The sequence below is a fragment of the Seriola aureovittata genome, chromosome 1, assembly GCF_021018895.1.
Source record: "Seriola aureovittata isolate HTS-2021-v1 ecotype China chromosome 1, ASM2101889v1, whole genome shotgun sequence".
Taxonomy (NCBI): Eukaryota; Metazoa; Chordata; class Actinopteri; order Carangiformes; family Carangidae; genus Seriola; species Seriola aureovittata.
Window position 1 is genome coordinate 32,966,435 of NC_079364.1, and position 26,766 is coordinate 32,993,200.

Sequence of the window (26,766 nt, forward strand, 5' to 3'; positions counted from 1 at the left end):
AGGAAGTGAAACATTGCTCATTAAGAAACATGTACTGTTTGTATTCATTTATTATATGACATGATATATGTGGCAGATCACACTACAGTCTGATAAACAAATACAGTATTATTATATCAATGTGAACAAATGCATTGTTATTCTGTGGTGTAATATACTTCTGATATACTGTACTTAAAAGACCTCAGGGGAAAAATGTATGTTAAATCAGAAATGATCTCCTCACAAGGTCCATTTATCAATCAGTCAATCAAACTTTGTATAGCTTTATTGTACAGCCCTTTTCATACAGGTTAGTGCACTTCAAAGAGCTGCACACACGACTTATCAGGACAAATCAAGAAACCTGACAATAAAATAGATTTAAAACTCTATAATAACATTAGTAAACAGAGTCAAATTAATACTAAAAGAACAGATGAAATACAATAAAATACAATTTACAACATAATTCCCATAAAATAAGTGAATAAAATAAAGTGACTAATGTCTAAAAATTTCTTTAATTAAAAGCCAGGCTGAAGATGTACATTTTGCGTTTACATTAACACATTTCAACACTTCGGCTGCTCATTTTAGTAGCTGTAATATAGCTTTCTATCATATCACATGGTCTTCATCATCTTAATGTTCCCAGAAGAAAATAGACATTTGAGCATCTGCAGCATCATGACAACTGGACGATCGCTTTCTCAATTAAACAACCATGAAAATAAAACAACAGGAAATTTAACTCAAACACTCCATAGGGTCTACACTGCTGGCCAAAAGTATGTGGACACCCTTGTTTAGGTTCCAACAGTTTAGGCATGAGTCAGTCTGGCGAGCATACAGAAATTAGTTTCCCAGTTTACTGTAAAGAACCTGACTGTGAGCCCGACCTCATCACCAACACCAGCACTGGACCTCACTAATGCTCTTGTGTCCCTGCAGCTGGGGTGTCTATTCATTCTGTTTTCATATCCACAGCCGTTAATTTTATAAGAGATTTAGAGCTACTTTTGTGTAGTTGCACAGTTGATGCACACACCCACCTACAAACTTGTGCCAGATGTAATGTTTCACATAAGTTACAAGGACACAGAAGTTTCCATGTGCAGTGATAAAGGTGTGTTGTTGTGTGTGCAGGTTATGATGTGTCAGGTTGTTTATTGGTTCTTGGAGAACCTGAGCAGTATAAAAACTCTCAGTGGCTGACAGCAGGACACTTTTCAGATTCTTAGGTAAGAACCGAGTCCTCCTTCACCACCACACACTGCAAAGTAATGTAACATGGATGGGTTTATTTTTGATGACATACTCTTTGTTTTTTTAAGTTTTCTAAAGTGGTTGTTTTAATTCCTCTCTATCTTCATCCTCTTCCTAAGTGTTCTCTCTGGTTATTCCAGGTCTGTTGCAGCCATGTTGGTTTTCTCTTGGTCTCTTTGGGTCCTGCTGCTCGTCTCCTCCTCCTGGGCTGAGGTAGAAAATCCCAGAAACCACCTCATCTCACCGACATGACATGAAGGCCTATACGTGCAGAATGAATTTCATAGATGTTAATATGGAAGAAAAACAAGTGACAAAGCTCTTATTCCGTCTGACCAGTGATGTACAGATTACACATGTCAGAGGGGGGACAAAATCAGGTCTTAAATAAGTGAGAGTACACACTGAAATGTTAATGGACGTTAAAAACTTGATCTGAAAAGGAAAAGCTTTAAATTGTCTTGAGTCAACTGAAGTTAACAACCATATAAAGCTATGTAGAAATTACACCAATGTCCACAATGTGACCAGAAGATAGATTTTTAACTAAACTAAAAAAAACAGACAAACACACAAAAATGAAGCTGTTAGGCTTCATGTAATGAACACAGTATCTGATTACTGTATCACAAACAGCTGAGTTTTGCTTTGTTTGGTTTGAACCATCAATTATGTAAAATCAATAGAACTTTTCTTTCTTTCCTGCTCTCAGCTGCTGACACCTCACTTTTTACTTGACCATGTTTATTGCTTCCTGAAATATTCATAGTTAGATATACTCTAAAGGTTATATTATCATAATTTTATGACTAATAATTAAATTTGATCTATGTGAATGAACTTCAGTAACATCTTGCTTTTCTTGCATGTCACTCTGGATGACCACAGGATGGTAAGAATCCGACTCTTTATCCAGCTTCACATACAAACTAAACTGTAACAATTAAGAGATTTATAAAAGGTTTAGAATTTCCTTTTCATGTTTTTGAATATTTCAAATGTTCAAGGTACTTCTGATGTCATTAAGCTCATATGTTCAAAATGATGATGCATATAGCTCATACAGTATCGCATGTGTTGTGCAGAGGTCGCTGCCATTGAGGATGACACATCCAGGGAGCTTTCTGTTGGTGAACTGCTGGAGAGAGCCAACAGAGACCGCAGTGAGCAAAGCTTCTCCTCACCTTCACTCATCATTCTGTCCAGTCCCCTGACCTTCACCAAACCATCACTTAACAAGAGTGGAACAGATGGTTCTGTGAAGTATTTCAAAGTCACCTCCACACTTGTGCTGGTTTTGCAGCCCCTGACTTCGATGAGCCCATCCTGATCGGAGGCGACATCGCCATCAAGTCTGAGGCTGACAGGAACGCTGACCCCTGCACCTCCAGAGGCTGTCTGTGGCGCAGGTGGAGTGACGGGAAGGTCTACATCCCTTACTACATCGCTAACCACTTCTGTAAGCATCAACAGTCTCATTATTATTATAGGGACAGATACACTTTACTTACTGAACAGACCAAGCTAATTTAATTTTACACTTGCTTGTAAATATTCGGATTTTTGTACAATCACACACGATTATTTCTTACTTGTTACTTTGTTACTCTACTTGTTACTTTACCTATAAAAGGTTATGTGCATCATAAGAGTTTAAATGAAAACAATGAGCTTTTCAAATAAAAAAGAATAATCGGCTACAGTGTATAATTATTATGCACTCAGTCATTATCAGCTATAGTTAGCAGTTCCTTTACAAATTAAGACTTTACATAAAAACATATGATGATCTCATAAACAACCCAACAGCATATTAAATAATAAGAATGAGTTCCAATGTGACCAACTACAACAGTAAAATTATTATTGCATCAGTATTAACAATCCAATAACAATAATAATAATATTCACTAATTAACCCTTTGTCTTAGTTTTAATTCAGCACATTTGTTGATAAAACTTCTGTATTCTTACTGCAGGAGCACATTTACATGCAGCACTTTCTCTTGTACTGGAGGATTTTTACAGAATGGTATTGCTGGTTTTTAACCATATTACCATAATACCATAATAAGTAATGTAAATATGTTACATATAAACAATAATATGAATGGGGTTATAAGTGATCATGAACTGATTATTATTTGAGTAATTATGATAAAACTTAATTCTATAATAATAATAATAATACAGTTGAATTTTGAAGTTCAGTTAAATGACATTACATAAATAAGGTAAGACCGCAGTGGTGTCACAGACCTTGTCATCCTGCCATGTTTGTCCTGCCAGCCTCCAGAGAGCAGGCCATCATCATTCGTGGACTGGAGTCCTTCTCTTCTGTTTCCTGCATCCGTTTCAGACCCTACCAGAATGGTGATAGTGACTGGCTGAACATCGAGTCCAGGGACGGGTAAGAGCCCGGCTCTAAGTTCACTACACGATAGGAATCCACACACACACAGGAGCTCTGTGAGATTTTCCATTAGTTTACGTCTTTAAAAAACTGGTTTCTTTTAACATCTGTCTTGAAGCTTGTCTGGAAATTACACGTTGCCTGTTGCAGGTTTAAAGCATCTCCTCCTTTCCTTCATGAGCTTCAGTAACCACAGGAGGTTCATGCTTTTAAATGACTATTTTACTTAAAAACAAATGCTTAATGATGATCATTAACATTTGAAGAAACCATAGTGTACACGGTTCTTCTAGAGCAGCGATTCCCTCTACAGTTCTGCGTGTTGGTATTTAGTAGTATATATTTCTATCTTTCCACAAACTGCTCCATGTTTGTTTCCACAGCTGCTACTCATTCGTGGGTCGCCAGGGCGGTGGTCAGACCGTCTCTCTGAGCCGTCAGGGCTGTCTCTACCACGGCACCGTCCAGCACGAGCTGCTCCATGCCCTTGGCTTCAACCATGAGCAGACTCGCTCTGACAGGGACAGCTATATCCAGGTGTACTGGGACAACATCATTGATGGTTAGACACTTTCACCATCTATCACATGACTTGTATTGTTGTTTAGCTGCTCTGGAGACAGAAACAGTCTCATTGTTTGCAGGGGTGCAAATTTATCAAGGGTGAAAAAGGTGACAAAGATGCAAAGAGGGCGAAGGCTGAGGGGATCCATATTGCCCAGTATGACCAGCTAATCAACATTTTAGATTCATTATATTATCAATAGTCAGTGTCATTAAAATCATGAGGTGCTTAAGTACAGTACTTAGACTAAATGTACCTAATTACTTTCCACCACTGCTAATACAATTACTGAACATTCAGTACACATGTATTTCAATATTGTTTAATGAGTCAACAGGTAAAACTCCTGAATTACTGAGTGAAAACAAGAGGGTGTCTATAATACTGTTAAGCTAATATGATAAAGGTAAAAGACTAAACCACCACCACACACACACACACACACACACACACACACACACACACACACACACACATACAACACTATTAACACAAAATAATAAACCCTATAAATATGCTTAATTAATATAATAATACACTATATCTACAACAACTACTCCTCCATTGTCTCACTGCTCATGACTGAGCCCCAGTGTTTGTAACATTAGATCATATATGACATTTTATATTGGTAATAAAATAACAAGCTAACACTGGAAATGAAAGGGCACGCTATCAGCTAGCTAACATTAGTTAGCTAAACTGTAACTTAAGGCTAATGTTAGAAAGCTCTAATATTAGTGTTCATCCATATATATTTGATACAAACAGAAACTCTGAAGTGTAATAAGTGTATTAAACAAGCTAGACAGTTAGCTACTGCTTCTTACATTTACCTATAGTATGTATGACACACAGGAACAGACTTGAGGACTGAGTCACTGATGAAGTGAGACATTCAAACCCTAAATGGGTTCCTTTACCCAAAATGCAACTCGATAACTGACAGTTATTGGGGACTGCAAAGCTAGTAGCAGCTAATGTAGCATGGCGCCTGTAGCCTGCAGCAAACGTGAGTAGGGTGACAGAGGCCTGGCACGCTCACTTCCTCGTAAGCCCCCACCACAGAGTTTTTTTACCTTGCAAAAGTGTGTCACCTGCCCCTATCAACACTGATTAAATTATTAAATTGTTATCATTTATTGTTATTTTATTAATCAAAAAATGCCCTGAAGATAATTAAAACAGCAATTTGTAAAGCAGTTTTGAGTTCATAGTATAATGAACTCACAAAGTGTAAATGTGTGAGATTTTGCATTCATTTTTTTAAAATCATATCTGCAGGCATGGAGTACAACTTTTACAAGATTAACACTCTGAACCAGGGAACTCCTTATGACTACAACTCTGTCATGCAGTACGAGAGGTATGGACAACTTCATATTTGTAGCACTCTACATATATTAACTTTATTTGATTTTCCTTTATCTTTCACCTCGTTTGTAACTACATGTAAGTACTTTGTATCAGTGTCCGTGAAGTCAGAGCTAACTGGTTGACTGTTTGATAGACTGTTCTGGACAAGAGGTTGTGTGATAGTGACAGCAAAACTAATGCAAATCTGCTTTTAAACATTATCACACTACACCGAAAATCAGTAAAATCACCAAATGTATCAGGGACTGTTCCTCACTTAAGTAACCAAACTTATTTTGTATTGTGGTATCTGTGTTTCTCCAGGTACGCCTTCTCCAAGAACAACCGTCCCACCATGGTGCCCATTCCCAACAGCAATGTGTCCTTTGGCCAGGCCACCCAGATGAGCAGGAATGACATCGACAGGCTGAACAGGCTGTACAAGTGCTGTAAGTACTGTGGCTCAGCTGGATCCAAGACAAACTTATAGACATCAGAGTCAGAGACACAGTAAAGCCCTTCTGATGCTCGGTGGGTCTCTTCCTACATAAGCACTGTAAGTTACAAACGAGTAATTGATAAAAGTATTTTCAGCAGAACCTGACCTGTTTAAATGTGTTCACTGCAGTGATGTCACATGACATAAAAACATTCACACAGTGAGCATCTGCCAAGTCCAACTTTTGTACTGTCCTCTAATGACATGCATTTCCTTTGCAGAAACTGTATGTGACCTTTGGCCTGCTGCCTGGATGACATCAGAGCAGATGAGGCAGAGGAGGACTTCAGACAGTTTGGATGGTCCTGGAACAATAAACCTGCAAACTTCTAACCATAAAAGCTGACTGCTGTTTAATGATGTAAAAAGATATAAAAGAGCATCTCATTCTGTTTAATATCACATAAGAAATAAACCATCAGTGTAAACAGCCTCTGATCAGGAAATAAGGCCACTTTCATTCTACTGTTACAACTCATCCATGTTCATTTAGCATAAAGACTGTAAACAAAGGGAAAGCTAGCCTGGCTCTGTGCAACAGTTACAGTGCATATTGATTAACATGTTATATCTCCACTAAAAACAAGTATAAACAGTAATTTCACTGTTTCATCACTGTCCTTCTATTGAAAAAGTCAAACTAATACACATCACCTACATTCACACATCCACTGACTGGATGCTTATAAAAATCATTTCTTTGCTTCGACTTCAGATGTCATTTTCATAAGACTTTCAAGTGGTGATACTGCACACACATCAGTCACTGTAGTGGCCAAAAACCTTCAATTGAGTCTGTCCTTTAACTTGTCCTATTTCTCTTTTATCTTGGTGGTGGGAGCAGGGTGTTTGACGCGCAGTCATAAAAGATCCAGTGACCCGTGTTGTTCTGAGATGAATTGAATTTATTGTTAACATGAAAAACAAAAAAGTAAGGCAAAATATGACATTTCCTGTGTGTCCAATGATCTTGATGTTGCTGTGGTCAATGACAGTATCGCTGCTTCCGTTTGCCGATCCCTCATCTCACCTCAACCTTCAAACTTAAAGGTTAAGCCCCGCCCTCACCACCTGAGGAGGGAGGAGGGCACATACGTACTGCAACAAATAAAATTCATTGTTTTTAATCAGTAGTTCATTCTAAATAATTAATATGTCCAGTGAATAGAAATAAATTACATAGCCTTAAATGCGGCTCCTACACACCGGCCCCTAATTGTTCTGATCAGAATCAATTATTCCAATTTAACTGCAAAAAAGGGAGCCGTACCATTACCAATGACTAACTAAAGAATTTAGAAAAAACAAACAAAAAAGAAGTATATACATTACACCCCTCATAGATGTCTTTTGTTCTTCTGGAGGAGGACCTGTTACTCCTCTGCTTCAGTCTCTAGGAGACGGCACAGCTTTGTTACAGGCCTCTCGATGACTGAAGTTTTGGTCTTGAGTTTTACTGAACGAACCAGACCTCCTGCATCTGGTTTGGTCTCCAGTATCTTTCCCAACGGGGACATTACCTTACATAGCCTTAAATACGGCTCCTACAGTCACTATGAGTCAGTCTGACCTCTGACTTCTTTTACAATGGCACTATCTTTCTTCTAATGATGGATGAAGGTTATAATGTAAACTTCTCAGTTTCAGTTTGATGACGTTTATTTGATAAATCTTTGTTTTGATCCTCAGATAAAAAAAAAAAAAAGAGCTGACACTAAACCAAGCTGTAATCACTGTCTTTACACACTGTCACCTTCTCTGCTTCATATTTGATCACATTCAGTAAGTCATTTTATTCACCTCAACAAACATGATTCTTTTTTTGCATAATTTCATAAATGTTCTTTTTGGATAGTTGATTTTCATTCAGAGTTAATCTCAGTCTCATCTGATCTATGGATCTTCTTCAGTTTGTCCTCCACTTTATCAGCAGTCAGGTTGAACTGACAGAGTCTGAGAGCTTCTATCAGCTGCTCCACTCGAGCCCCGGCTCCTTGACTCTTCCTCCACTCCTTCAGCAGCTCCACCGCCGTCTCCTCCAGGTCTGTGGGATGCCTCCTGTTGATGGACTCCAGCTTGATCTCTTTCAAACCCAGTTTGCGGCCGAGCTTACGCCACGACCGTCCCAGATTTTCTGCAATCACCTCTGTGGCGATGTCCAGTTTTGCTGAAAGAGGAAATATCCAGGCTTTAGAGAAAAAATAAAACATGACAAACATATTCAAACATCTCCCACAGGGGTGACTGGGAATGGGCTAATTTAGGAAACAGGTCTGTTCAGCTTCTGGATATGTGGAGTTCGATGTAGGCCTTTACATACTGAGCTGATCAGAAAGCTACACCTTCTTGAACATCATATTCAAGGACTTTCCATGCCCAAGTCCCTCAAAGTCAAGACCTAACATTGCATAGTTTGAGACACAGATCAATGTTAATTACTGTTACAGCACTAAGACTTTTTATAATGAGATATAGCAGCTTTACAGCAGATCACATACAATAAGAGAATGTGTGAACAATGTGTAGGGTGGCCCTGAGAGCTCAAAGCACTGCAGCTTTAGAAAAGACATGCAAATAGACAAAACACTTCAGAAAACATCTTCATCAGTTTGATAACACAACACTCTCTCCTAGGCTTCTGTTGTGTTGTGAGTATTTGCAGCTCATGTGTTGTCTTTGTGTTTTGTCTGTTTCCATGTGTTTTTTAAGTTGCAGTGCGTTGAGCTCTCAGTGAACAGTGTATCCTGGTTTAATGAGGAGGGCACTTAATCTCAAAAACCTTGATAAAACTGAAATATTGGCTATAAAAACTAAATTCTTTAAATTTCCAATTCCTCCTAAATATAAGGAAATACATTTTAAAACTTTTTTTTACCCCTCAAACAAATTTATCAGAAAAAGATTTAAATTTGATTTGGAAAATTGTCATCTATGCAACACAAATACTGAAACAACATAACACTTGTTCTCTGCCTATGACACAGTCCAAAGCCTGTGGAGGTCTGTGCATGATTGGCTGATTTCTAAATCCATAAATATAGATTCCTTCTCTTTCAAAAGTATCCAGTTAGGAGTCATTTTGAAGGACAAGCATGTTGAATTTTGAATCAACATCATCATTGTCATCATGACAAAATATCATATACATTAATGTTGTTTTGCTAAATGCCCCCTGTTGTGGACTGCACTTAAAAGTGGGCAGAGAACTTTATAATCTTATTTCCAAATATAATTTATTTCAACCCCTTGTCCGGTTCCTTAGTTCTACTGAGTATCTGGTTAATAAATCAACCTTCTGTTTTTTTTTAATACTCTTTTATAATTTCTATTATTGGTTACCTTGGAATGTTACCGTTCATGTTTTATAATCTTTTCTTTCTCTCTCTCTCTTTGTGTTTATTGTATTATTACTTGTATGCATTTTACTATCATTATCATTATTATTATTATTATTTCTAAACAGAAAATGTTTTTGTACAGAACATACTCTACATGATGTATGAAGTTGAATAACATTTTTTAAAATGGCAGTGAGCAACAACAAGGTTGCTATTGTTACTGCAACATAAATATTTGACTTAAAAAAAAGTTCTTCTGTCTGGGCGTTTCCTGTGTGGACATGACAGGGCAGGCTCTCTCTCTCTCTCTCTCTCTCTCTCTCTCTCTCTCTCTCTCTCTCTCTCTCTCTCTCTCTCTCACACACACACACACACACACACACACACACACACACACACACACACACACACACACACACACACATTCCCTTAATACATTGCAGCACCTCTAGCTGCGTTTGTTTTCGACTTTCGGTAAACTGACGTCATACTTAAGATAACAGTATACTTCCGGTATCATTTAGCCCAGTCCACCTGTGTCACAACTCATAGCATGTATCAATTCTTCTTCTTCTTATCATTATTCTTATAATAACTGTTGTTTTTTAACAGAAGTAGTAGCAGCACTAGCAGCCGGTAACCCCGACCCCTCCCGCTCCCACCTCTCTCGGTGTCGTCCGGCTGGTCTCGGCGGTCTCCGGATTCTCCTTCTAAACCCTGTAACTTGTCTGACAGGTCTTTTCGCTCAATGTCCGTGAGCAGCTTGGACAGACACTCGGTGTTGTCGGGCCCCAGTTTGCCTCTCTCCATCAGGAGCAGGAAGAGCTTGGACCCGGTGGTTACCTTCTCCAGGTCCTTTTTCCCGATCATGTCTCGACACAGGAACTTCATGTTGTCCAGGTTCTCGGAGGACAGCTGGTCTGAGATCTTCAGTAAGACGGGGTTAAGGTCTGAGGAGCTCATGTTTCTCACAGACCACCTCGATCTGATCTCTGTGAACTAGGAAACACTTCGCTCTTACTTTCACTTCCGTTTCTGTCTGTGAATTTAGTCTTCACTGGCTCCAGCGAGACTCTGTGAGAGGTTGTCACGGACTTGATCCAGTTCCTAATTTTATTTCTTTAAACATGTTCACTGTTGGACTGACTGGCCCGGGTTATCACATAAATCCTGTGTTCAATACCTGCATTTACGCTGTAACTCTGGTGAGGTGTTTGACCCTGGGGAAAACCCAGGTGACGCTGGTGAGATTATGTCTCTCAGCTGCTTTGGGAAGTCCTCAGAATCCCCCCTGGAGGACCTGGGGGGGGGGGGCAGCCCTCCTGACTGCTGCCCCCTGCTCCTCTAAAGGAATGAGAAGTAGAAAGTGGATGGATGGCAGATGATAGTTTAATAAATTATAATGATAAATGTGATATTTTAAGTGCAGTGGTGGAAATTACTCATGAAATCAGAGAGAAACTGGCTTAAAACAGTCTTTTCTGTCCGGTGTGTGTATTCGATGTTGTATTGCTTTATGTGGTTTTAGTTGAAATGAATGGGAGGGCTTTGCTCTTTACCCTCTGGGCTTTCTTCCTTTCCTGCACAATTAATATGTCTTATATAACTTTGTAATACTTTATTGTAATGTCTGTGAAACTAAACTTAACTAAACTAAATTAAATTAAAAATACAAATTAGATAAATAAACACAATAAATACAGCTATAAAATAAATCATGAAATAAATAGATAAGGTAATAAATGTAGAATAAAATGTACATATAAATACAAGTGAGTCAATAAATAAATAAATAGCTTTATGATTAAATTAATAAATGAAAACGCCCTTATGTCCTTTGAAAAATTTGGGATCCCACAAGCGCATTTGTTCAAATATTTCCAGATAAGAAGTTTCATTCACTCGAGGACTCTCTCATATCATTGTCCAGCTTTAAGTATTATTGAGGAACTGGCAACATAATCATTTATAGAACATACATACAACATAATTTATAGGAAAGTTGTTAATGTGTCTCCAGAATCCTTAAATTATAAAAGAATGGCATGGATAGCGGATCTTCAGACAGATATTACAGAACAAGAATGGGAAAAGGCTTTTCTTCAAGCTCCAAAGTTATCTATTCATAGTAGATATAAATTAATTCAATAAAATTGGCTTATGAGGACATACGTGACTCCAGAAAAACTTAAATAAATACAATTGTATAAAATGTAGAACAGAGAAAGGTACACTGCTGCATGTGGAGGTGCAAATATATACAGGATTCTTGGAAAGAAATACTTACTTACTAAATTACTGTAAACAAATAACCCATGTCATCATTAGTTCTTGTGCTACATTGATTTAAGTGTAACTGTAAATGTAGTGTATTTATTATGTCCACCACACCACTGTGTTTACATCCTGTTGAGTCCAGTGAAACCTGGACTCCTGCACTTCATTAGTTTTAGCTTGCTGTCTTTTGATTCAACACAACTTTATTAGAAATATGCATCATGTGAACAAGAGGTGTTGACAATAACTATGATATTTAAAAGATGAAATATTGATATGGTGTTAATAATACACATATGTGATGATATGGTGATGGCAGATGTTTGACCTCGCAGATCTTCGGTTCATCGGTTGATCTTGTCCATTTAGTGTAATTGTAGTTTTTGTACAGTTGTGATCAGACTGTCTCCACCTCCCTCCACTCTCATCTGAGTCTGAGTTAAAGATTCATTTGACTCATGGCATTATTTTTTTCCCCAGGTTTTCTATAGATATCATGATAATATTGTTATAGGTTTTTACACAAGTTCAGTTTACAAAATGTTGCCACAAAAAAAGATTATAAAAAACCATTAGTTAGTAGATTAATAGAATGAACGGAAGCAGAAGCAGGTGAAATGCAGGAGTTTTAATGAAGGCTTACAGACCAGGAGCTTGTCACTCATTTATTTAAAGAAAAAACACTCAAAGTATCAGAGACAGGCAGGTCTGTTATACGTACATATACACTCATGCATGTAGTGAAATGTGCACTGACACACATTATAATAGATATTAGCATGTCACACTTTGTAATGATATATTGATGCTGTAAATACAACATGGCAACAGACGGCAGGAGGACATGGAGAGGGGAGGGGTCTTCACATGTGACCTCAGTTTACAAGAGATGCTGAGTCATGACCTATCACTAAATATCAACACTAACCCTACGTACAGACACAGTATTAACAGTATTAAGATTTGCTAAAAAAAATTCAATGTGCAGTTTTTGCTCAAACAAGCAAGTCACCCCCCAGAGAGAGGTAACGTCTGTCTGGAAGCTGTTCCCCAGGTGCCCTTCCAGGTACAGTGGAATAGGTCCACACTGATGCTTTAAGACATGAGATAAAGTCTCTAGTTGGTAGATTGATGGTCCCCTTTCAACACATTAGATGCACTAAAAATACATTGTCATAAAACTAAAACACAAACAAACAATAAAATAGATAAACAACAGTTTGACCTAAATGTGATTATTCATGACTGACATTCAATAATACAGTACATTCTGTCAGTCTGGGCTGTGGGCCTCAATTTGGGATAGTTCAAAATATATACAGCAGGGGGCAGTATTCAACAGTATTCGACTGAAGACCAGACTGGATGTGTGACTGCACGTCTCAATCAACAGTACATTTACGCTCTTCAAAGTTCTATCCAGTCGCTCCCACATGTGTTTTTGCAGTTTGGTAAATACCAAAAAAATACATATATAATATTCACTCTTTGTGCTTGAACAGTTTGGGAGCTGCAGCCTCAGCAAAATGCCAAGGCAACATGATAATAATGAAACAGAGCTGCCCTCTTGGTTTCACTGATACTCGGTCCCTTTGTATGAAAGCTGATACATGAGCCACTGATGGTTTAGAGCAGGTCAGAGGTCAAGTGTTTGAATCCCAGAAGCAGGTAGGACAGGATAAGGCAGGGTAGGAGAGACACCTGGAGCAACATGGTGCTGGAGTGCAGAGATGTTGAGAAATTCAGAGAAAACTAAACACAAAGTCCCTTTAAATGTAAATTTCACATTGATATGCAGGTATGACGAGCACATTCAGTTCACCTGTCAGCATACCTGTGCCATAAATATCTGTCATCTACAGGTGCTAACTGAGCACTGAGCAGCTAGTGCTAACTGCTGTGTGGGGAGAGGATTGAACTCTTCAAAACCGTCTGATGATTAAAACTGAGCGTCTTAACAACACAAAAAGGTGTGAGTGGATTTTATGACACTGGACACATTGTCACCTTTTAGGTTGATATGACATTTATACATCAACCAGTCAGTAGTTTGGAGGCAGGTTGATGATCATTTAAAAACTTGTTGACTATTCTCTAACATGTTTTGTGCTTCTTCTGCTGATGAAATAAAAACTGTTAATGCAGCTTTAAGAAACACTATTATTATTTCATTTCTGACTGTGTAGAAGAGCTGTCTCTCCATACCCAGTGTCAGAACAGCACATCAGGTGAGTAGTAACTACAGCATCTCAGCCAGGTGAGAGGGAGCATGACATCATAACATCACTGTGTATTTATACTGTGAATTTCCAGTTCCAGGCATGAAGCCGCTGAGCATTGTTCGTCTGTTTGTTCGTACGCAACACAAAGAGAACACTACAAATCAACAGGCAGGCCTCCACAACAACCAGAGCCCGTGTGTCTGACCACGTTCAACTAAATACATCAGTAAATTCCTGCATTTGTTCAGATTTCAAAAAAGGCCAGTGTGAGCTTTACGTGTTGACGGCAGGAGGGGGGACACTCTCCTCAGCAGCACCATCTGGACGGACTGACGGAGGCAGAAGCTGCATTCAAGTTCCGTGGGAGAAGTGGCACATATGAACTCAGGCTGCAAGTTTGGCACTGTGTTCACTGACATCCTGAAGGTTCTCATCAACAGGGACATTCCCCTAGTGAAGCTAATGGCTTGTTCCTTTTGATTACATCCAATAATCATGTTTCTGTGAGTACTGTGTGGATGTTTGGTTGGTGGCTGACACTGTCATGTCTGATTCGCAGTGAAATGTAACAAACACATTTTAAAAAGAGGCAATCTGTGGGAATTCAGTTCAGGTTTTACCCGTCTGAAAATATTCCTGAACATCGTGACGGCAGCAAACGCTTTGCTCATATGACAAACTGATGACGTGTTAATGGATGTACTGTGTTAACCTTTAGCAGCCAGCTATAAGCAGCTGATTCACTTATTTACAGTCTGTGTACAGGTCCTGGTGTTTGCTTGTTGTTTGTACTTTTTTTCTCAGACCCTGGCACCTACTGGTTTAACAGCAGTTAGAATGCGAGACGGGCCGTGAGCGGGGTTGCGGCGGGCTCTGATTGGCTGATGAGGGGGCGGTGCAGTTGTCCCCGTTGTGGTTGTCCCGCGCTGCGAGTCTTTTGCCCTGCTCCTCCTTCATGAAGAGCTCCACCATGAGGATCTTCTCTTTGTGCATCTGTAGGCTGATGTCCTTGGGGATGTCTGGGATCAGCCAGTCCACAAAGTCACTCATGAGCATCACCACGTTCTGCAGAGTGAACAGAGACCTCAGATGAACCGCAGGTTCACTGCTACAGTAACAGTAACTATTAAACAGTATGTTTAAATCCTGTTTTACTTACTGATGAACTAAAACTGTTTATCTGTGACCTGCTGCTGTGTTGCAGCAATATTTAAAGTTTGCTCACATTAACCACCATAAGCTACTGATCATACCAGACAGAGAACAGCTGTGGCTTTAAAACTCCTGACTGTACTGAACTGAGTATTTTATGGCTTATGAAGTAAACTTTTCATTTATAAGAAAATGTTCAACAGTGTCACTTTAATTTGTAACTCTACATTTACACATTTAAGCCAACCAAATCCTGCAAGGTTGGATGGTGGGTGCAGGTAGGTGGAACTTGGGGCGTGGCTGAGAGCGGTGACTGCTTTGTTGTGACATCACAAAGTTCCAGAAGTCCTGACGGCTGGTTTTAAGGCTCAGTTTCTGAATACAGGCTGTGTGCATTTCTCTGTGGACTGAGGCTTTGATACTTTCACAGTATTAATATAGAACCTAGACCTGATCTATAATCACACAACACATGGACATCTGCCTTTAAACTCTATGGAGCTTTAAGGTTTCACACTGGAGTTTAAAACATTAACAACCTCAGCTTTTCTTGTTTCAGGTAAAATACCTGAGCTTCCAAAAATATAGAGGCCATGAACCAATGAAAACAAATACATCACAGCCATAATATATATTATATATTATAAAAACATTTTGATTAGAGTTTTTTTCATGTTTATCAGCAATAGAGAGTAATTTCTGTTGTGAAAATTAATACATAAAAACTTTAATAATAAAGGTAAAAGTCTCGTGAGTAACTCCCTCTTATAGTAACTCAAATCTTTGACTTAGGTTTTTGTGTTAATTATTTAGTATGTCATAATAAAATGATTTTAAATAATTAGTTAAAAACTTAGACACTGTGAACGACATGTAGCAGTGTAAAAATCAACTCATCATTGTTCTCTTGTGGACAAACTAAAGGTCACACTGTGTCTAAAAGTGAATGACATGCCTGTTTGAAAGCATGTAGAGGTGTATAGTATGTGTGTGTTGAGTGTTGTGTTGTTCTGAACCTGAAAGACAATGACAAAGGCGAGGCGGGCTGCCAGGATGGCCCAGAACTCTTTAGAGAGTTCATATGGACAGCTGGACCAAGGGGGCTCTCTGTAGTCCTTATATCTGGAGAGAGGGGAAACATTTAAAAGGTTTCATTTGATGCTTTGGAGTTTGACAGGTGTCCATGTTTTTACCTATCATGGTCTCCACAATGAGAAATGATGACTCTGTATGGTAGTACATGCACTCATGTAAATGCCACATGGTTTTATGAGAGATAATGAGTATTGTTTGGGAGGTTTTGGAATGAGAATGTAAGCAGACTCAGTGTAGTTTCAGGGTTTTAAACTGAACCCCTACCTGCAGATTTCCACTTTGTAGCCCAGGTGCATTGGCTGCAGGGGGTCAGTGCCTGGCTGGAAGTCAGTAACATTGAAGTAAGACAGAGTGTGGTTGACGAAGCCGTGCATGGTGCCATCAGGGCTGTACATGTACTGGTAGACCAGCCGAGGGATGAAGTCAGAGGTGAAGGAGATGACGAAGGCCTGAGGGAGATACAAAAGCTCATAACCTGCTGTCCTCATCAGATCTAATAAACTGTGACTCCTCTACATTTCTTCCATCAGGTGACACTGACTAAATAAACATTTTCAATTGATGTGCATTTTCCAGCTATGTGGAAGGCTAAGGGTGATCAAACTATGACGTATGGGCCATGTGCGGCCTGACAACTATATTTATATGGCCCTGAGTTATTGTTAAACCAAAATTCTATGTGGCCCTGCTGAATACACTAAATGCAGTTCTCATTGTGAACACTAGATGTCACCATCGCTACACATGTAGATGACTGCTTGTGTGCTCTTGCTCTTCTGGTCTACTGCTCTTTCTGTACTCCCTGCCTGTTGGAAATTCATGTGCAGTACAGGAACATAGTCTGCCACTTAGATGTGTACTGGTTTAGACCTGAGACAGTTCTGGGGCTTCTCTGCTCTGAGATCTGGATCTGAAGCATTTTTTGACAGAGAGATCACATACTGAGCACCCTGAGTGTTTGGCAGACCTCACTTTTTTAGTTGATCTCACTGACCATCTGAACATGTTGACTAAAAGCTTGCAAGGAAATGATGAACTTGTGTCACAAATGTGTACAATCCACACATGTAAAATCATTTCTTATGAAGCGTCAACTTTTCTTTGACAAATCAGTGTGAGAAATTATCTCCAGTTTGCCAAACACCAGCATTTCTGTAAAAATGGGGAAATATGTCTCATCCCTCATCAGAATTTAACCAGCGCTTGAAAATCTCCACTGATGACACTGAACAAGAGCTGACTGAGATCCAGGATGACGCCCCCTCCCTGATAAATCTCCATTACAAGACTTCCACCTGACCTGACAGCAACCCCTCAGTCCTAACATGACTGATCCCATTAACAACAGTTGTGTTTTTACTACTGAGGGATAGAGTTACTGCAGATTCAAGTGTACAGCACAAAGAATTTAAAACTTATTCAGACAATCCCATGACCCAGGACTATTGACTTTTTCTACTTGTGGCCCCTGGTATGAAAAGCGTGGACACACCTGTGTACAGATTTCAACTGTAAAGTGATTATAAAGATTTATATATATATATATATATATATAATATATATATACTTACATTAACAATGACTGCTACCTTGCTGAGGCCTCTCAGGAGGTTGTACCAGATACCTGCAGAGAGGAGAAAACAGTCATCTCAGGGACTAGACACAGCATGTTGGGGAGGACTTGTGTGATCTGCTTCCTGTTTATTGCAGTTGGGACAGCAGACACCTACCAATGTCTTTGGCTTTGACTGCGATTGGCCTTCGTAGCTCCATGACAAACTTCTTGGCATCCAGGCGAATCTCGATAATGTTGTTCAGAAGAGCAAAGAGCGGAGCCAGAGGGAAGGAGGCCACGAACAGAGTCACCATCCCAAACTGAATGACTACAGAAACAGACAGGAGGATAAGAGAGCATCCTGGGTGAACACAGTCAGGACATACACAACTCAGCTGTGGAACGCTAAGCTGTGATCCGCCAAGTTTGGTTGAAATTAGATTTTGACATGTGACCAAAGCTAAGTTAAAAAAATTTGTGCAAAGGTGAAGAATACCTTTGAATATGAAACACGAGAGGGACTAAACCTATAGTCCATGTCCGGACTGTGTGTGGTCAATGTGTGAAACTGAGGACGTGATTGAAAAAAAAAAACTACTGTCAAAGAAAGGGGAAATGCAAATGTTGCTGGATGATGTAAAATGCTAATTAGAATATTCATCACGTTATATTAGCATTCTGCCAAGTGTCAACTGGTTTCAGCTCTTTATCTGTCTGCTTCTCCCTTTGTGATCACACATACAGTGTTTTAATGCAGAAAGCAGCTCAGGTTTGTCCAAATGTCACAAGATTTGTCACTAAGTGCTTTTTAGAAAAAAAATGCCTATGCTCAATTGTTGATTTTATAACTGTGACATCGTCTTACAAAATCACCAAACACAAAGACAAAGACTGAGCTGTGATTTCAGCTGGATTTACTGTAACATGGTCAGAGAGAAAGTTAGGGCAAGGTCTAAGCTTGCTCTGACACATGCTCCACCAGGTGAACCACCGGGGCCCGGGACAGACTCTCTTTCTTATTCAGTCTCTCACACAGAGCACAGCCTCCGTCTGGATCCACAATAGTTCAGTCTTTCTTTACTTCAGCTCCAAACGTAACAGACTTTTATTAGAGGCAGGTCTTTATGTCTAACTCCCTCTGTTTGATAGGTAGAGTTGGTCATAGTCGTTAGTACGAAGCCTCGTTAGTGATGACTTCTCTCTCTCTCTCCCTCTCTCCTGCTCTCTCTGCTCAGTGTGTCTTATGTTTAGTTATTCCTCTGCCTCCTTTAGTAATAATGATACATAGAATGAAAGTAGTTTATTTGCTGTAATGGAGGCGAGGCTCAGTGTATTGGAAGTGCTCCTCATCTTCCCTGCAGTTCCTGAGCAGCTGGGAAACCAGAGTGGCTCAACACTCCACTGACCAGTGGTGGAAATATAATCGACCAGTCAGTCAGTCAGTCAGTCAGTCAGTCAGTCAGTCAGTCATACATATTCCTGGCCTCACTGTTGTGGTCCAGCCACAAAGGCAGGACTCATATGTCCCCACTTCTTTTGTATATGGGTTTTTTTTGTCTTATTAGCCACCTGATGCTATGATGTCAACACAGAGCACGGCACATACAGTAATATGGTACAACTGATACCAAGAGGTGACTTTATACTTCTACATATACAATTCAACATGTGTCAGAAGAGCAACATTAACCCACTAACCATCTAACTCTGCATATGTTTAAAACCTATACTTTCTTTATCATCACCAAAAGTGAAAACAAGTAAAACACAACAGGGATTTCCTTCATACTAATTTACTCTAGGCCCCCTGCCACTCTCATTCACTGTCCGTTGTGTCTGCTGTATAGATTATCTGTGGAGAAGATGGATGGAGCAGCTTCTGTAGAGCTGTACTGAGCAGGTCTGCAGGGTGGAGCTCTGGAAGCTGGACTAGTAAATCTCAGCTACATTAAAGATGCAATCATTAATGTTTTGGCTACTTGGGAGCAGCAGAACAAACATTTTAAAACTGTGGTTAGAAAACAGCTGCCTCTGGTCAGATCCAGCAGACACAGAGAAACATTCATTCAGAGTAGTGTTTCTCAAATTTTTTCAGACCATGGACCACTAAAATAAAACTCACAGACCAACTAACTCCCCTAACACCCCCTAAACACAGAGGTTGTATTACTTCTGTAGTATTGTGGCAAGCTTGTGCACATTACTGGAAGAGTTTTTTTCTCTTTTCAGGCATTTAAATGCCTTTATTGGATTGAACAGTCAAGAGAGACAGTAACGGCAATGGAGAGTAGGAAAATTACATGTTGAAAAGAGTCCAACCGGCCGGGAGTCGAATTGGGAATTATACTCAGAAAATTTGTGTCCATTTGGTATGCGCCCTAACCACTCGGCTATCTGATCGCAATAATGTGGAACAACGTGTTTGATAGTTAACAGGCTGCTGATAACTGGTGAAATTGAACACGGTCCCAGGGCAGGCTAACCGTTAGCTTCATCCACATTTCTCATTTCTTTTCAAATGTCACGCTGTGAAACAACCAATTCAAAAGTTTGAATTTACACATTTCATTTAATATTGAAAACAACACATATACAATACTCACTACCAGGCTTTGTGGTTTAGAGTCATGTGTCTGGAATTATGACCAGAAATCTTTAGAAGGGAGTAAGGAGCGCATACCACTTAGGCTCAGTCCTAACCGCAGTAGGCCGGTTTCAAACCAGCCCGGGTCATCTCCTCTGCCTCCCATCTTTCCTGTCACTCTCTCACAGTCCTTATCACATTAAAGGGAAAAACTGGCCACATAAAAATAAAGTTCCAGTTCCAGTTCACTGTTTATATAATGTTAGCAAACAATATTTTTGGATTCGTCATTTCTGCAAATGAATGACCCTGGCATAAAATGAAGCTTTCTCACAAAGTTGTTTTTCTGTAATCAAAACCTCCAGTTGGCTTCACTGTTGTGCCTCATTACGTTTCGAGCTAACCTGTGTTTTGTTACACCTGATTTTGCCCTAAATGAGCATGAAAACTTAATCTGACTGGACTGTTGTCCTTCTAATGATTTGTTAATTTTCACCTCTGAGGATTCAGCACACATCAGCAGATACCAGAGTTTATTATGTAGATCATGTTTGTGTCCACTTGGTGAGTTTCAGTAAAGTATTTACTCATCTTTTAGCTCTGTTTTGATCCCATGGGTCTTGAGAAGAAAATAGTTTATCTGGATCTTTATTCATATGATGCCTCACTTTGTATTTTATTGGAAACAGCTGCTGAGTGAAATAAAACTAAAACAATGACCTAAAAGAGGCTGAAAGCTCCACAGAACTGAGAGGAGCTGCAGCCTTGAGGATAATTCTCTGTAGGTGTCTCACTGAGAGTGACACCTTCATATTACACATTTGATCTATGGTATAAAAATATTGATACAGATACAGATTTTAAGTCATTATCCATGACATTTTCATATACTGTGCATTGGGTATCCAAATGTTAAACAATTTCCTTATTTAATAAAGATGAGTGGCATAATCATCAACACCATGACTGAGTGTTTCCACCTTGAACTGCAGTGAACCAATGACAGTCTCATAAACACAGATTCAGACAGTCAGGGTTTCATATGTCACAAACCTAAGGAACCAATCCTGTCAACTTGTGGGGACAGGGGGGTGGGGCTAAATAAACCTGAAGCCTTGTCAGTACAGAGAGGGAGAGTTAGCATTAGCACAACCACTAACACTGTGCCAGCCACTGTCACTTACAAGCTAACAAACAACATAAACAAATAAAAGATGCTAACTACGCTAACAGTTCTGATCCGTCTGCTAGTCTCTGGTTCTGGTCTCAGACTCCTCATCTGAGTCTGGGTCTGACTGAGGCTCAAACATGTGGCTGAGTCTCTCTGATGTTTCCTCCTCTAACCATCTTGATGCTCTCTGCTCTTTCACCTGTCCACCTGCTTGGACAACATACATACATATACACCACCCAAAAAAATTAAGGGAACACCTAAATCACATATTGGATCTTGATGAACAAATTATTCAAGTTGAAAATCTTTACTGATGTACACTGTATAATTTGTTGAAAACAAAATAACGTAACAACGGCCAATGGAAACCAAAATCATCAACCCACTGAGGGCTGGATTCACAATCGCACCCAAAATCAAAGTTAAAAATTGAAACCACAGGCTGATCCAACTTGTGTGAATTTCATCACGGCATCTCAATATGTGTCTCAGTAGGTTGTATGGCCCCCTTGTGCCTGCACACACTCCTGACAACATCTGGGCATGGTCCTGATGAGTCAGCAGATGGTGTCCTGGGGGATCTCCTCCCAGAACTGGATCAGGGTGTCAGTGAGCTCCTGGACAGTCTGTGGTGGTACTTGGCGGCATCAGATGCACCGATACATAATGTCCCATAGATGCTCAACTGGATTTAGGTCAGGGAAACGTGAGGGTCAATCAATGGCCTTCATCATCCAGGAACTGCCTACACACTCTGGCCACATGAGGCCGGGCGTTGTCCTGTACCAGGAGGAACCCAGGGCCACTGCACCAGCGTCAGGTCTGACAATCACTCTGAGGATTTCATCCTGCTACCTAACAGCAGTCAGGGTACCGCTGGCTCTGATGTGGAGGTCTGTGAGACCCTCCAAGGGTCTGCCTCCCCAGACCATCACTGACCCACCACCAAACCGCTCATGCTGGATGATGTTACAGGCAGCATAACGTTCACCACGGCGCCTCAAGACTCTTTCACGCCTGTCACATGTGCTCAGTGTGAACCTGCTCTCATTGGTGAAGAGAACAGGGTGCCAATTGCAGACCTGACAGTTCTGGTGTTCTTTGGCGAATGCCAGTCGCGCTGCAGGGTGCTGGGCTGTGAGCACAGGTCCCACTAGAGGACGTGGGGCCCTCATGCCACCCTCATGGAGTCTGTTCCTGACAGTTTGGTCAGAAACATGCACACCAGTATCCTGCTAGAGGTCATGTTGTACGACTCTGGCCGGTCTCCTGGTATCTCCTCTATGCTGTTGTGACTGTGCTGGGAGACGCAGCAAACCTTCTTGCGACCACACATATGGATGTGCCAGCTGGACTACCTGTGCAACCTGGTTGGGCTGCAGGTACCGCCTCATGCTACCAGTAGTGACAAGGACACTAGCAAAACACAAAACTAGAGAAGAATCAGTCAGGAAGGATCAGGAGAGAGCAAGTGTCTGTGGCCACCACATGTAGAACCGTTCCCATTTTGGGGGTTGTCTTGCTTTGGCCTCTGCATTGCACCTGTTGTCACTTTCATTTGCACCAAAGCAGCTGAAACTGATTTGCAATCACTTGTTCTTCCTAAATGGACAGATTGATATCCCTGAAGTTTAACTGACTTGGTGTTCTACAATTTTTTGAGCAGTGTACGTATATGAAATACACCATAACAAAAATAACATTAATAAAAAAGAGGGGAAGAGGGAAGAAAGAAGGAAAATGGGGGAGGAAACGGGAGGAAGAAGGGGAGGGGTTACTTTCTCTTAGTGACTTAAAGTCAATCAATTGTCATTACTTTAAAGGATAATTGCTCCAAATGTTAATGTGTTATATATAGTGAGGCGTTGCTGTGTTCATGCTCTGCTGGTCACAGCTAAAGGTTCAGGAGCTGAATGCAGTGAAGCTGCTGTAGTAATCTTTCTGTTAAATGGTGAATATTGATCAAGGACCTGAGGGCTGTAATCCTCTCTCTGGAGTGATTGGATCAACTGCTTATTAATACAAATCCTAAAAGACCCATTTGTTTCCATGAGCCAAAGAAAAAATCTACTGATTGTCCTTAAACGCACACATAGTGAGATGTGTGGTGCACATGAAGCCGAGGCTTCCACATCACTGTCTGATGATCTGGATCCTGTAAAACTGGATCTATTTATTGAAGGTGAACACAGTGATCCTCAGCAGGGAGAGTAGTTTGTTTTCGGCTGGTCTTTATCAGAGGACGGTGTTTCCCTGAAGCCCACAAACAGTGCTGAACAGAGCTGACATTTACGAAGCAGACAAAGGTCAGGCATAAAGCAACAGCAGAGAAACAGGAACCACTGTGTAGACGCTGAGCAGGGATCATGGATCAGGAATCAGCAAGTTACCTACTGAGTGTTTCTGTTTTAACCAGCATAGGTTTTCTACCAGCACCTACTGTTTCCTGACGGCAGTGCTCGGCCACTCAGACTGTCACACTGTCACCGACCGCTGATGTAAATTTAAAGCCAGCAGTTTAATTCGTTTTTTTTTTCTGTTTTTTGCATTAGTGCAACACAGCACCATGAATAAAGGAACATTTAAGTTTCTCCGTGTTGGAATATGTGTGATGCTTTTCAAATGACTCATTCACTTTCTCATGTCAGAGACAGTATTCAATAACGACTCATAAAGCTTGATGAAACTTTTCTACACGTGTGTGTTTGTATTTAGACTCACTCATCTCCATGTACTCAGGACTGAGGCCAACAAAAGGACCCAGCAGGTGGTCTTTCTCGTGGCGCTGCAGGGTTTTGTTCAGCTCCTCCTCTTCCTTTGAGTCCAGCTCTGACTTCCTCTTCCTCAGCAGCTTTTTCAGCTTCCTGCACCAACCACCAGAGGTGGAGAGAAAACATTCAACTGCGTTACTACAGACTGCTACATGCTGGATTCATAACATTTACACACATTCGTAGTAAAAAAAATGACATCAAACATCTTTGGATGTTCTGCATTTGTTAGGAAGTTATGTTTTCACCCATGTCTGTCTGTCTGTTGGTTTCTTTGTTTGTTTGTTGAAGAGAGACAGAGGCTGCATGTGTGAACAGTGATACACACTGCCTCTCTCAGAACAATATACTGTGTAAGTGTAACATACATTTATATCATATGAACTTCAGTTTCTATATTTGAACTAAATATATAATATATATACATTCAATGACATGAGGCTTTGATTTTTGTGGGCTTTTCTGTGGACTGTACACACAGTACAGTAAACTCTGTGAGGACGAAGCAGAACAGAGAAAATTGCAGGCTGCCAGGGTTCAGCAGGTATGTCTGGTTCCCAGGTAAGTGTGTCTGAAAAGCAGACAGGCGTTTAAATGGCTGCTCTCTGAGTGGGTGTGCATAATTTGCTCTGTGGCTCTGAACCCACGTGTTGTGATATGTTGCTCAACTCGTCCCCTGTGTGCTGGTGTGGTGGGTCTGTGTTAGAACATGCTGCTCGGTGTACGCTCTGCACTCACGGTACGCCGATCTCAAACAGGTTGTTCTGGATGAGCTGCTTGCCCAGCATGGTGATGCACAGCTGGATGCACAGCTCCATGAGGCAGCCTGCGTGGGCACACTAGGGAGGGAGCAGGTGGACAGGTGTCAGGAGGTGAGAGGAAATCAAAGTGAGGCAGAAGAGTATGAAGTTTACAGAGCTGACAGTGGGCAGAGGAAAGTAACATTCAAACAAGCAGAGACAGATCACAGCCGGAAAACACAGGAAAAAGCTCCATGTTTACAGAAGTTCAGGTCTGACGATAAAATATCATTATCATTTTATTGTTTAAGAAATTATTTAGTCACAACTAAATTCTAATTCTAATTCTAAATCCTTATTTAATATACCATCAGTGTGTGTACAAAGTGTACTCCTATTAAAATGAAAAGATCCTTTTTTAATATTCATGTTTGAAAACACCTGTGTGTGAGTTCTCAACTTCAAACATATCACAACCCGAACTAAAATTCAAACTCAACTGACTGATAGTCAGTGTGGTTCAGGTCTCCATGGTAACTCGTGCCATGTCATTTCAACATGGCTGGTCCCAAACAACAGTCCCAGAAGTGAGCGATAGAAAATAAATCTGTCTGTCTGGCTTCACAGGATTTGACACAACAGTGACTAAACACACAAGGTGACATGCTTGTTACTGATTGGTCCAGGAGGGGACATTACATATTTACTGTTTACAGTCATGTTAGAAAAATACTTCCTATCTTATTGAGGATTTAAAGGAAAACTCCTGTTTGTTCCCTGATCACCATGAACAGACATTACTACAGCACCAAAGGTGGATTAAACCAGAGAGAGAGAGAGAGAATTAAAAGATATATGTCTTTACCAGGCACCGAAGGGTGACAGGTGTCATTGACATCAAGAAAATATGGAATATCAACAACCTAACCCTAAGTGGAACTAGGGCTTGGCCTAATTTTTGATTATGATTTTGGCTTCTAACAATTATGAAAACATTATTGTGCTGGATTCTGTTTCACAACAAATTTCAATCACCCTACAAAAACCATCCCCCCATCCACTTCCTGGTTACATTTGGCGTACGTTAGCATCGTACGCAGGGGTGCGTCATCTTGAGAGGTTTGCTGGTTCAGAGTCGGGCCAGACTTTAATTTCCTTTGACTGAGTACGGACTGGAATATGTTGCATATAGCTTACCAAAATGCTGATATATAAGTTAAGTAGTTTTCACCAGGTTGCGGAATTACACTAATGTTACAACATAGCTGATCTTTATTTATTTTGGTCTAATTTATTTTTCATACATTTTTATATTATATATTTATTGTATATATTAAGATATTAGATATTTTTTTAAAATTTTTTTATGTCAGTTGAATTGTATTTAAAGTTGAGGAAAGTCCACTGTTAAAAGTTCTACTGTAGAACTGTAAAGTATAGAATTACCTCTTCCATTCTGTATGATCCAACAACATACAAGTAGTTTCCAGGACGCCCAACAAGCCTGTGGATCAAACATTCATCATTCAGGTGAGGACAACAGGAAGTGTACAGGATGAATGTGTTCACTCTATTTGCAAAAACAAGCAGTGAGAGGTTTTACTCACCTGCCCCTGAAGAAGGCCAGGTAGACAATGGGTGTGAAGGCATTGACAAACTTCAAGATGAAGGTTTTGAAGATGAGACGCTCCTCAAAGCTCTTGTCCGTCTTTGGAACCTCTGAAAAAGAGGCAAACAGTGACTTTATTATCTGACACACATGAATTCATCCAGTAAC

At 40.2% G+C, this 26,766-nt stretch overlaps 3 protein-coding genes across 4 annotated transcripts in view; 1 reads left to right on the forward strand and 2 right to left on the reverse strand.

Moving 5' to 3' along the window:
- The first annotated feature begins 2,320 nt into the window (after positions 1-2,320).
- On the forward strand, positions 2,321-7,583 carry LOC130170015 (high choriolytic enzyme 1-like). Its single transcript, XM_056377100.1, has 7 exons — positions 2,321-2,411; positions 2,552-2,707; positions 3,538-3,658; positions 4,045-4,223; positions 5,511-5,592; positions 5,907-6,031; positions 6,303-7,583. Coding segments are annotated over exons 1-7 (756 nt in total). The 3' UTR covers positions 6,305-7,583.
- Positions 7,584-7,737: 154 nt separating this feature from the next.
- Positions 7,738-11,096, reverse strand: fadd (Fas (tnfrsf6)-associated via death domain). The gene is made up of 2 exons (XM_056383588.1): positions 10,082-11,096; positions 7,738-8,248 (listed from the first exon to the last, which is right to left on the reverse strand). The coding sequence occupies exons 1-2, from the start codon at positions 10,380-10,382 to the stop codon at positions 7,944-7,946; spliced, it is 606 nt and encodes a 201-aa protein (XP_056239563.1). The 5' UTR covers positions 10,383-11,096; the 3' UTR covers positions 7,738-7,943.
- A 1,213-nt stretch (positions 11,097-12,309) lies between these two features.
- ano1a (anoctamin 1, calcium activated chloride channel a) overlaps positions 12,310-26,766 on the reverse strand; it is a 72,023-nt gene continuing 57,566 nt past the window's right edge. For both annotated transcript variants that reach the window (XM_056383575.1, XM_056383569.1), the window contains exons 17-25: positions 26,597-26,708; positions 26,436-26,493; positions 24,988-25,088; positions 24,200-24,342; positions 17,896-18,048; positions 17,737-17,789; positions 16,430-16,614; positions 16,087-16,192; positions 12,310-14,983 (exon numbers count right to left, since the gene is read on the reverse strand). In XM_056383575.1, coding sequence (XP_056239550.1) covers positions 14,741-14,983; positions 16,087-16,192; positions 16,430-16,614; positions 17,737-17,789; positions 17,896-18,048; positions 24,200-24,342; positions 24,988-25,088; positions 26,436-26,493; positions 26,597-26,708 — 1,154 coding nt within the window. In that variant the 3' untranslated portion in view covers positions 12,310-14,740. The remainder of the gene's footprint in view (positions 14,984-16,086; positions 16,193-16,429; positions 16,615-17,736; positions 17,790-17,895; positions 18,049-24,199; positions 24,343-24,987; positions 25,089-26,435; positions 26,494-26,596; positions 26,709-26,766) is intronic.